This window comes from Propithecus coquereli, unplaced genomic scaffold (assembly GCF_000956105.1).
Source record: "Propithecus coquereli isolate 6110/MARCELLA unplaced genomic scaffold, Pcoq_1.0 Scaffold491, whole genome shotgun sequence".
NCBI classification, from domain to species: Eukaryota; Metazoa; Chordata; class Mammalia; order Primates; family Indriidae; genus Propithecus; species Propithecus coquereli.
In genome coordinates, this window is record NW_012150741.1 from 592668 (window position 1) to 605058 (window position 12391).

General features: G+C 39.0%; 1 protein-coding gene across 3 annotated transcripts in view; it reads left to right on the plus strand.

The window, feature by feature from the left end:
• The first annotated feature begins 1269 nt into the window (after nt 1-1269).
• Nucleotides 1270-12391, plus strand: part of PPP1R12B (protein phosphatase 1, regulatory subunit 12B) — a 229418-nt gene continuing 218296 nt past the window's right edge. For all 3 annotated transcript variants that reach the window (XM_012655952.1, XM_012655951.1, XM_012655953.1), the window contains exon 1: nt 1270-1703. In XM_012655952.1, coding sequence (XP_012511406.1) covers nt 1413-1703 — 291 coding nt within the window. In that variant the 5' untranslated portion in view covers nt 1270-1412. The remainder of the gene's footprint in view (nt 1704-12391) is intronic.

Consider the following 12391-nt stretch of genomic DNA (forward strand, 5'->3'; position numbering starts at 1 on the left):
TATGTCACTTTTCATTTGAAGCTCTTAATTCATTGATTCATTGATTTCCTCGATGTATAAGACTTCCAGTTCCTTTCACAGGGAATTGAGGAACAGGCAAATGTTCACATGATAGAATATAATAAAGTTTCCCTTTACAATGCCCTAATCATTTTATAACATTTTTAAATGAAAAATTTCAAACATACAGAAAAGTTTAAAGAATCTAATACTTCTATGTGTTCTCTTTCATTTTGCATGACACATTTAATTATATTTTGTCCAGGGCTATGGTCTTGGAGGGTATAGTTATTACATCAGTTGGACAGACATGTGTTTTATAACCAAATTCATGGTAAATATAAATTTGTCCTACTTGCTGCCTTAGGAGTTTAGTATGCTCCATAGTACCTTTCTCTAGCTTTGAATAAATATCATGGAAGACAAAACATCCACACTGTCTTGTAAGAATTTAATATCCATGAAAAAAGTAGAGGAAGAGGAGAGAGAAAGAAAGGAAATTAATATTTACTGAGAGCCGATATGTGCCAGGGATAATACTAGGCATCCTTGCATATACTATCTCATTTGATCCACACGATTGCGCTGTGAGGCATTATTATTCCCATTTTACACATAAGGAAACAGATTCAGAGAAGTCAAGTAATTTGTCTATGGATGTGAATCAATTTGCATTCAAAGCTCAGGCTCTTTTCACTTCAGCTGGATGCATCCCTTTCAAGATCAAGTGTCCATGTTGAAAGTATTTATGTAATACACGTAATACTGTATGTGTATGTATGCTCCTCCTTCCCACGTACATTCACATTTGCACTGTGATTAATACACATGTTAATAAAACTCCAGATTTAGAACCAGGTCATGGATTCGAGTCTTTCAGGTACTTTATGTCTAGTTCTCCCAACTAGAAAATAGAGATAATTACTGCCCCTTTTCACTCTGAAGGACTGATGTAATAATTAGGGAGCTAACATTAGTCAGTAGTTACAAGGAAAATAAACTACGACTCCCAAAATGCTCCGAGTTAGAGGCTGACGCCAGTCCAGGACACAGTTCCAGCTTTAGGGCAAAGGTGACCCCGCTAGGTCCCGCGGCAAAAGAGGGAGCCGCCGGTCCTCATCCCTTTTCTGATGCATCCAGGGATTTGTAGTTCCCTTACGGCCACGAAGTGCCCTTAGGACAGGCCGCCTACTACAAGTCCCGTGATGACCAGAGGCCCGGGCAGCGCAGGCGTAGTGAAGCCAAGGGAGCGTGTGGGCGGTGCTAGTAGCGGGAGGAGTAAAGATGGCGGTGCGGGGGTCTCTGCCTTCTGCTCCTGGCTGAAGCGCTCTGAGGGACGCGGCAGCGGTTCCCCTAGCCGCAGCAGCGATCTAGTGCTTGTAGTTTCGGCAGCACCGGCCGGGGCCGGAGCAATGGCGGAGCTGGAGCACCTGGGAGGAAAGCGGGCAGAGTCGGCGCGAATGCGGCGCGCAGAGCAGCTTCGGCGCTGGCGGGGCTCATTGACAGAGCAGGAGCCCGCGGAGCGACGAGGCGCGGGGCGGCAGTCGCTGACGAGGCGTGGGAGCCCCAGGGTCCGCTTCGAGGATGGTGCTGTCTTCCTGGCCGCCTGCTCTAGCGGGGACACAGACGAGGTAAAAAAGCTTCTGGCAAGAGGTGCCGACATAAACACGGTCAACGTGGACGGCTTGACAGCCCTTCACCAGGTAACTCCCATCTCCGTCTTATAGGCGTCCCAGTCCCCTGTGGATGAGCCTGTGACCCTGTGAGCCACCCCATGGAGAGTATAAGTGTCACCTCCGAGCCCTCCTGCGTGGACACTGCCCCTTTGGGCTAGTCGTTCTTGGCCAGCTGCCTCCACTAATCAAGTCTTTTTCTGACCCCAGGGTCTTTCCCTGAAGGAATAGTGTCGCCCTGCAGCCTGGTCAGTGTTTGTATTTCCCTCCACCTACTTGGGTTGTCATGGTTACCGGTGATTTTGTCTCTGGCGTCCCTATAGATTAGTTATCTTAACTTATGTCTTGTTGGCGTGCCTGTACACCCCGTCACTCACATGCATAGTGTCGTTTGTCTAATACCCTTTCAGAAAATTGCGTTTTTTGTTTGTGTGGCCCCATTGTAGAATGTCTTAGGTCACTTAAAGAGTAAATCCCTATGCTGGGTTAAGGCAAGCCAGTCCGAAACCACACCTCTTGTTTTGCTGATTTGTAGTGCTTCGAAACAGTTTGTGCCTACTCCTCCGTATAGCTCTTCAAACACCCAGACCTCATTGCTATGGGTATCTTATTTTCTTCCCGTCAGTACTACTTTCCTAAGAGCTTCCTGTGGAGAACTAAACTATAGAATTACCTTCTGTCTGTTTGATCCTTATGGAACAGCCTTTCTATTTTTCTTTTATTCTAAAGCCCTCTATAGAAATCACATGCCCTATATATAGCTCTAGTATATGGATTGTGGATGATCTGTGCTTGGTGAGAACACCTTTACTTCTCTCCCCTTATGCAACAGTAATCTGTATATGCTGACTGTCATAACTAAACACACTTTCTCCCCCCAAATGGAACTTCATCAGTTATTTTGGTGAGCCGAGAGCTGGACACCCACTCTTAATCTTTCGTATTTTTCTTCTGCCGCCTGCGCAAAGTGAATGTGTTGGCATGAGAGTCTACTTCTAAATAATAATTCAACTTTATGTCAAAGCACTTCCCTAAATATATTTAGCCAGTAACTTAAAATTACTTCTCACCTTATTTGCAACTCTTCTCTTTCAGGTGGAAGAAACTTTTCCTCTTTTCACCCTATTTTGTATCCATTTTTTTCTGCTCGTAACAGTGCCTCACAGTACAACCAATATTCATAGAGTGCTTTGCTGTTTAGAAATGATTTCATCTCTTACCTCATGCGACTCTCGGCAGTGGTTCTCTGAAGTACGTGTGGCAGGTAGTGTTGTTATTCTCATTTTACAGATGAGGAAACTGACACTCAAAAATTGTTCCTTGTGCAAGCTTAGAAAGGAGAGAAGTTGCCCATAGGCATGGATTTTTCACATTTTAATTGCAGAGCACTATATCCCACTTAATAAGGAGCTGAATGTAAAATAGGAGAGAAGCTAAGAGAACCACAGTCAATTTTAAAGGTTTTGAACTCTTTGGGAAGGTGAGTTCTTACTTTTCCCATGTATTTGGGATGTGAAGGAGACTGAGCTCTGGATTCTGAAAGAAATCATTTCATGGGTTTATAGAGGATACAGAAATAGGATCCAGTTCTCTGCTCCTAGCTGTGTTCCTTTTTTGAATCACTGTTCTATTGAAGCATAGTTTTCTTAGTGTTACTCAGTAGCCTTTTTTCTTTTAAGGTGATACTGCTAGCTGAGTCTGGTCCTTACCACACACATTTTAGTATCGCCCTGAGAAAAGCACCTTCTTTGAGATTACTCATGGTAGATCTCCTTCCCATATCAGGTAGCCAATTTTCTGAGCCCTTCTCCTGAGACTGACCACCTTGGTTCCTTTCCTTCTCTCTTCAGTGCCACCCTAGCTTGTGAAGTGTGACATCTCTCACTTAATATGCTCTTCACATTCAGTAATCTCTTGAAATTGGAGAAGGGGATGACAGCTATGGAAATATTTTTTAACATCTATGAATGCAATATAGAAGTTCCTCCCCATTTACAGGGCTGGCAATGAGTCGAACTGAACAGGTGTATTCAATACTAGACAAATTCAGCTTAAGATTAAGCTGCTCAAAGATTTGAGATCTTCGGTTGAGAAACCATCTTTTTGCATCAAGACAAGGGGCCCTTATTGGCTTAGGAACTCTTTTAAAATGTGTTTCTCCATGATCTGGTACATAAAAGATGATTTTCAAAATGTAAGACTGGAGCCACCAGTAGCAGAACCACCAACTTTACAACTGATTCTCCTTCTGTGAAATGGAGAGTGAGTGCTACAATTATCTGAACTATTTAGTTAAAATATCCGTCTATTTTATAAGCATGATATGAATTATTTGGCAATTGCTTCCTTCTTTCCTTGGTTTCAACCATGGCCACTTAACCAACTGTGGATTATCATCTTGGCATGTTGAAGATAGCCCCAGATTATACTGAGGAATGGTTTTTCTCCTCCCACAAAGTCACAGTAGACAATTTGCACTGCACGTTGTGGTGCCTTGATGCTGCTTTTCACTTAGAGACCTTCTTTCTTGGCAGCCTTTGCTGAGACCACGAGGTGCTTGAGTCAAAGATAACAAGCTCCAGGGGGCCTATTAATAAGACTTGAAATAGACTGGGATAAGAAGTAGCTCAAAGGTTAGACCAGCTGAAAGCCTTGGAAACTGATACAGACTAAATTTTGGTGCCTAAATTAAGATTTGGTGTGTATGCATTTAGTGTCCTAGAGTCCTTAACGAACAAGGTGTTAATCTGATTATATAACCCTTGAAAGCACTTGCTTGCTCACAAAGGAATTCCCATTTCATTTATATATACATATTATAAGGCAAGAATGTACGTTAATAATTCTATGTGGGCTGATACCTTTAAAAATTTCTTTTGTTTATTTAGTAAGGTTGATTATTAGCACCTGTCTTGGTATTCTTACCATTGTAACTGTGGGTGCTTTAAGCCTAGATACAGGCTCTTAGAAACTGTATCAACGAAAGTACTGAACTGTATGAAGCAGGTGCTTGCTTTTAGAAAAGAGATTTTCTAGGATTCGTTAAGTGAATGCCTGCTTATTCCTTGAGCATATACTATATTGGCACTTATATCTGGGCCAATATATAAGTGCCATAAGTTTTCTGAGGGATACTGGTAGATCTTGTCTCTAGCCCAGTCTGATCGGTCTTCATTTGGAGGGATAATGGGTAGATTAGAATAATTCCGTACTTGACTCAGAAATTCAGGCTGACTTGTAATGATCTCAAGGGTCCAAATTTGGACCCTTAAGATACCTCAGACTGGAAATAAACTTGTTGAATGAGCCTGAGCCATTCCAGCATTGCCTCAGTCTGACCTTGTAGCCTCTAGGAGGCTAAAATTACATACTTCTCTGGAAGAGAGATGAAGATAGGGACAGCTGAGGGGAGGAGGATAGGCGGAGCAATTTAAATTCAGAGTGACAGAAGATGACTAAGATGACTGTGTTCACTTTAATAAAAAGTAGTGTGTTTTGTGTGCTAACTTGTATGGTAAAATGAAACGTGTGTTCTTAACCCTTTGTCGTTTATTCCAGGTTCATTACTTATTCCTCTCATAGTTCCATCTGTGAAGTTACTTTTGCCTTACCCTGAATAGTAATGAATTCTACTTACTGTCAGGACCCTTGGCAATTCAGGATTCAGAAAATCCTGTGGGCTGCTTCGTTATTGTGCATCTAGAAGAGCAGCCATTCATCCTGAGTCGTTCTAGTAGTTTACCTCTTCAGATTGGTTAACATGATACATCAGACTATGTTGGGCACCTGGCCCCTTGCCATGTATTAGTCCCAAGTTTCCATGTCATAGTGGACCTCAGAGCCAAATTAGGCTTTTTTTTTTTTTTTCCATAAGTACAGATACAAGTGACTTTAATTTGTTCCCTAGCCAAATTTTCTTCCCCATTCTGAAAGTCTACTGAGTAACCATACACTGCCATTTGGGCTTTTACAATCTTCTTCTCTGTGAGTATTTTTAAACAGGCAACCTGTCAGTGTATGTAGATTAAGCACAATTCTGCCGAAGGTTAGGGGTGGGACATGTTTTATTGGCAACTTAAAATTAAGTCATTGTTTATTTTTCCTTTTTAAATATTTTAATATTAAATTTACTTTTTAGTGTGCAGTTCTATGAGTTTTGACAAATGCATACGGTTATAGAACTACCACCATAATCAAAATGTAGAACATTACTGTTACCTCCAAGATTTTTTTGTGCTCCTTTGTAGATGGCTCCTCCTCCTACCCTCAGCCCGTGGCAGCCATTCGTCAATTTTTTTCTCCCATAACCACAGTGCCATATGGATGGAATCATACACATACAGTATGAAGCCTTTAGAATCTGGCTGATTTTGTTTACCATATTCCATTGAGATTCATCTATGTTGCTACATGTGTCAATAGTTCATTGGTCTTTCTTGCTGAGTGGTATTCCGCCATGTGGATGTACCACAGTTTGTTTATCCATTCACCAGTTGAAGAACATACGGGTTATTTCCAGCTTTTGGTAATTATAAATAAAGCTGCTATAAATATTTGCATACCAGTTTTTGTATGAACATAATTTCTCATTTCACTTGGTTAAACTTCTAGGAGTGAGGTAACTGAGTCATGTGGTAATGAATGTTTAACTTTATAAGAAACTGCCAAAGTGTTTTCCAAAGTGACTCTACCATTTTGCCTTCCCGACAGCAATGTATGAGTCCTTGTTGCTTCGCACCCTGTTTTAGTCAGCTTGCACTGCTGTAACAAAGTACCATAAACTGAGTGACATAAACAACAAACATTTATTTCTCTCAGTTCTGAAGGGTGGAAATCCAAGATCAGGATTCCAGCAGGGTTCTTGGTGAGGATCCTTTTCCTAGGTTACAGACAGCTGTCTTCTTGCAATATGTAGTCAGCCCTCTATATCTGAGGGTTCTACATCTGTAGATTCAACCAACCATGCATCGAAAATATAAAAAAATAATATAACAATAAAAATAATACAAATAAAAATATAGTATAATAACTATTTACATAGCTTTTACATTGTATTAGGTATTATAAGTATTCTAGAGATGATATAAAGTATATAGGAGGATGTGTGTAGGTTGTATGCAACTATTAATACTATACCATTTTATATAATGGCTTGAGCATCTGTGGATTTTGGTATCTGGAACCAGTCTCCTGTGGATACCAATGGACAATATTGGAGTCACATGGTGGAGAACAGAGAGAGCCAGGTCAAACTCTTGTGTCTCTCCTTACAGGACACTAATCCGATTCATGAGGGCTCCACCCTTATGATCTAAAGGCTCCACCTCCTAATCATATAGGGGTTAAGATTTTAACATTTGAATTTGTGGGGGGACGCAAACATTCAGTCCACAACACATCCTTGCCTGCACTTGTTATCTTTTTTTTTTTAAAGAAAACATTTTTAATAGTTTTATAGCAGTGTTTTTTTTGATGGTTTAGTAATAATACTAGTAATAATAGTAGCAGTGGCAGTAGTAGTGGTAGTAGTAGTATAAGCTCCCACTTATATAGAATTTACTCTGAGCCAGGGATTGTTCTAAGCACTTTTAATATATTAACTCATATGTAATACTCAAAATAACTCATGAGATAGTTGTTATTATCTGGATTTTACAGAGATGGGGAAACTGAGACACTGCCCAAGGTCACACAGATAATGAGTAGCAGAGCTAGAATTCATTTAAGCCCAGACAGTCTGACTATAGAGGCCATGTTCTTAATGCTATATTATATTGCATCTTACTAGACTATATTGCCTCTCACTGTAAAAAAAAAAATTTAGAAAATGAAAGTATAAACAAAAAAATTGAAAGTGACTTAAAATCAGCCTACTCAGAGATAAGTACTGTTAATGTTTTAGTATATTCCTTTCAGCTTTTTTTCTGAATGTTCATTATGTTGAGGATATATGTATACATAAATGAACGTTTACAAAGTGTAATATACCCTTTGTTTTCTGATTATTTTCAGTTAATTTTCCCTGTAATCATTTTCCTATATCATTAAATATGCTTTGAGAGTAAAGTTTTTGGTATTTGAATAATATACCATCATTTCCATGTATCCAAGTATGTTTTTCTCTTTAGAGATTTTATTAGATTCTTAATTTACAACTAATATTGAATGCCTAAGTGTAGATTGTAAGTCTATACGACAGTATATATTATATGTGGTACAATTTCTGCCCAAGGAATTAACCATCTGGTTTAGAGACAGATGAATTACAAAAAAATTACTTTTAGAGTGCTATGATACCTAGGGAAGGATGTTCTCCTAAGTGGAGGGACAAAGGGAGGCAGTCCAGGGTGGTATATCAACATGGGCAAAGAAATAGGAATGACTGGTGTGTAGGCAGAGGACCTGGGCAATGCTAGGGATGTGTTCGAAGGGTTCGGGACGAGAGTGGGGACGATATCCTAGAGGGCTTTGAACATCAAACATCAGGTCAAAGAGGCTTCATAGAGTCCTCAGTAGAGAACTCTCGTGGGTTTGAACGGGGGTGTAACCCAACCAAAGCAGTATTTTAGGACTACGAAGCTGCAATTGGGTTTCAGAATGAACACAGGGACAAAGATGAAAGTATCAGCTGAGTGAATGGAGATGAGAAAAAAGTATAATATAATTCTAGCCTGTGAGTCTGAAAGAATTGTGTTATTCAGACAGAAATGGGATTCAGGCAACTATTGGACTGAGGTGCTCTGAAGACTTCTAAGTAGAAATACTATAAGCATCTATGTGCCTCAAGGCTAGTCACTTCCCTATCTAGACTGCAGTTTTTTAATATCTAAGATGAGAGAGACTCGGATATTAGCACAGAGGTAAGAGTTGAAGCAATCAGTGTGGAAGAGGAGGGGGAAAATATATAGAGGAGAGCAGAAAATACAAGCAGGTGGCAGGTAGAGGCTGCAGAAATTCAAGTTAGATAAGACCAGAAGTTTGAGGCTGCAGTGAGCTTTGATTGAGCAACTGCACTCCAGGCTGGGGGACAGAGCAAGACCTGACTTCTCTTAAAAAAAAAAAAAAAAGAAAAGAAACAAAGAAGAAAAGAAAGACATTCAAGTTAGAGCCACTGCAGGATGTGGTAGGCTGACTAATGGCCCCCCTCCAAAGATGTTCATGTTCTAATCCCCCAAACCTGTGAATATGTTACCTTACATGGTGAAAGGGACCTTGCAGGTGTGATTAATTTGAGGATCTTGAGATGGGGAGATTATCCTGGATTATCCAGGTGAGCCCAGTGTAATCACAAGGGTATGTATGAGAAGTGGGCAAGAGAGCAGAATCAGTAGTAGGAAATGTGACGAAGGAAGCAAGAGATGGAAATGATTTGAGAAAGGAGCCGTGACCGAGGAATGCAGGTGACTTCTAGAAGCTGAAGAGGCAAGGAAATGGATTCCCTTCTCAGAGCCTCCCCACAAGGACCCAGCTCTGCCAACAACCGGACTGTAGCCCAATGAAACTGATTTCAGACTTCTGACCTCCAGAATGCTAAGATAATAAATTTGTGTTATTTTAAGCAACTAAGTTTGTGGTAATTTGTTACAGCAGCAATAGGAGACTAATACAAAGGAGAATCAAGAAAGCACAGTGATATTGAGGTGTTTCAAGGAATGGATGAAATTGAGACGTCCTGAAGGAAAAAGACTGTTGGGTTTGGTCATCTATAACTGAAGGAGCATTTTCAGTAGAGATGTTTTTGAAGATTTTATGGAGGTTATATGAAGTTTTTTCCTATTAAGGATAACAAGTTAGTCTTTCTGTTGACTTTAGTAAGAAAAAATATAGATCTTCCATCACTATCATTGTAATTTAAATTAGGGCCCAAAACATATGACGAGACACCTTAAAAACTGGTTAGTTCAAGGGGTTTCATTATTTATGAGTTAAGAATATTTAAGAATGAAACCTGACAGTAGGGGCAAGAAGGTTATATCCTTATTACTGATGGGTTGATTATAGTTAATGTTTTTTTCTTTTTTTTTTTTGTGACAATATTTCTCACTGATGATTGGCTAATTTAGATTATTTTTCTTCCCAGTCTGGTTTGGCCCCTTTCGCACTCATTAGCACTTTGACTGGAAGGCAGCCTTGGGGGCACAGTGATAGGGAAGTTAGTAACAATAAACAGTTTCTTCTGCCATGCAGTCTTTCACGTTTCTTTATTGAATGTGTACTCTATACCTGACTCTGTGCTCGTTACTTTTTACTTAGCAGTAGATACATTTTCACAACTAAATTGAATTTTGAGAATCGTCTCCAGAATAGGCGGTTCCTGTTACCATTTGTAATGGAAAATCGGCTACGCAATGATTTTCCATTCTAGCATTCTGGCTCTTGAGGGGCGTGTGTGCAGGGGGAGTACCGTATTCATCAGTATTTGAGACTATCTTTGTCTATGCTTGTGGATGAAAATTATCATATGTATACCATCTTTACCCAAAGATGATGAAAGATGGGGGTTTGGGATCTTTAATAAGTCTTTAGTGGTTCGACATAGCAATAATAAATCCAGATGAAAGATCTTGACCCAAAATGTTCTTCTATAGCGCAAAGACTTGTAACCTCATTTAGATTGCTAATTGAATGCTTGCTCAATTTGTTGTTTTTTGTCTGTGAATGTGTTGGTTTTTTTCCTGCTTTTCAAGTGTAATTTTAAAAATTGTTTCTTAAAATCTCAGATCTTAGACTGTAAACAGTTTGAGTAAATGTTGGGGGCTTGAAGTTTTATCAGGCACGTAGAGTTTATATTTATTTCAAGAGGCAATCCAATTGGAAAACAGAAGCTTTAGTTCCCAGTATGGAAAACTGACATGCATGTGGCTTCCAGTGAAATATTGTACTTCATTGTAGTCATGGGATAGGTTTATACAAGAATGTAGAAGTGATGTTATACTTAAATATCATAACACAATGATAATCTGTTAGAATATTAATCTGTTGCAAATTTGGGGAAACATTTTATAATACCATGCTCTAAATATTCATGATTATGTCTGGCACAAACCCTGGCTTTTACATATGAGTTGTTTTTTTTTTTTTAAGAAACAGGGTCTTGATGTGTTGCTTAGGCTAGACTCGAATTCCTGGGCTTAAGTGAGCCTCCTGCCTCAGCCTCCCAAGTAACTGGAACTACAGGTGCACACCACTGCGCCCGGCTCACATGTGAATTTTTGGTTTAGTAACCCTTTTTAAAATTTTTTAAAAGCTTTTTATTATGAAATATTTCCAAATAGAGAATACAAAAGTAGAGAGAATGGTAAAGAATTCTCAAAATTTATCAACTCATAGCCAATCTTGTTTCATTTATAGGTCCCTCTACCCCATCCCCTATATACTGGATTATTTTACAGCCAATCTGAGATATCACATAATTTTATTTGTAAATATTTTAATATGTAGCTCTAAAAGATAGAAATTTAAATAAAAACAATCACAATTTCCTACAAACTGAACTGTTACTCCTTACAATAAAAAAAAATTTAGTAGTATTTAAATTTCCCTGATCACAGATTTTTTTTTTATTGTTTTATTCAAATCATGGTTCAAATAAGATCTGCATTGGTTAATATGTATCTCAAGACTCTCTTAATCTATGGTTTCTCCTCATTTTTTTTCTCTGTACCTTATTTGTTGAAAAATAACTACTCTAGGGTTTCCCACGATCTGGATTTTGCTGACTGCGTGCTTGTGTTGTTAATATTTTCCTTTGTCCCTTGTATTTTCTGTAGATTAGTAATTATACCTGATAATTATTTCTGAGATTTGATCTGACTCAGGTTCAAAAATTTGGCAGGAGTACATCATAGTGGTGATATGTATCAAACACCTCCATCAGGAGGCAAATGATGTTCTCTCTCTCTGTGGTTTAGTGCCTGTTGATGGTCTAAGAGAATTTCGAAGTTTCAAGCCTGTCTTGACTAGATTTGAATTCTATTAATTAATTAATTCTTTAATTATCATCACTTCTCCTTGTGTTGAGCTTTTAATTGGGAGATCACTGATCACTTCAAAAAATGTAAATTGTGAAAATTGTGAATAAAATGGTTAATGTGGGTATAGTTTACGAGGCGTGACCTGGAGCCTAGCATTTATATTGGTACCCTTGGTATGTAAATGTTTCTCAATGATGGTGACAATGGAGTAAACTTTCTCTGTAGTCATTTCATATCTTTTCCATTAACTTTTAACTGAAGTTCCCCCTTATTTTGAAATATTGTTCAAAATCCCAGTTCAGTAATGTGATTTCTTGACCCCCAAGACAACCACCAGCCCTTGAGCTCCATTATGAAAGAAAACTTCAAAGGAAAGGTCCCAGAGAAACCTAAAAAAATGAAGAATGAGGGTAACTTGGTTGTATAAGGAGAAGAGAGAGACTTTCTTTACAGGCATCTGCCTGCCTTATAAGGGAGAAAATAAGAAAAGAAGAGGGTCTGTTCTATGCATGTCAGTTTTGGGCAGTTAGCTGTGGGCAAATGATGTCCTTGTTAGAAAAGGGAAGTGACATTGGAGCATTCATATGGAGATTGGGCTGGCTGGCTTTGTGCAGTGCTCTTTGAATCCTGCCCTCGTAATAGAATGTGAATTTCACAGTGGGATGTACGGTTTTATGAACTGCTTTATTTATATGTAGCCGTATCATGGGAGGCAGGTTACTTTTTTTTTTTTTTTTTTGCTCC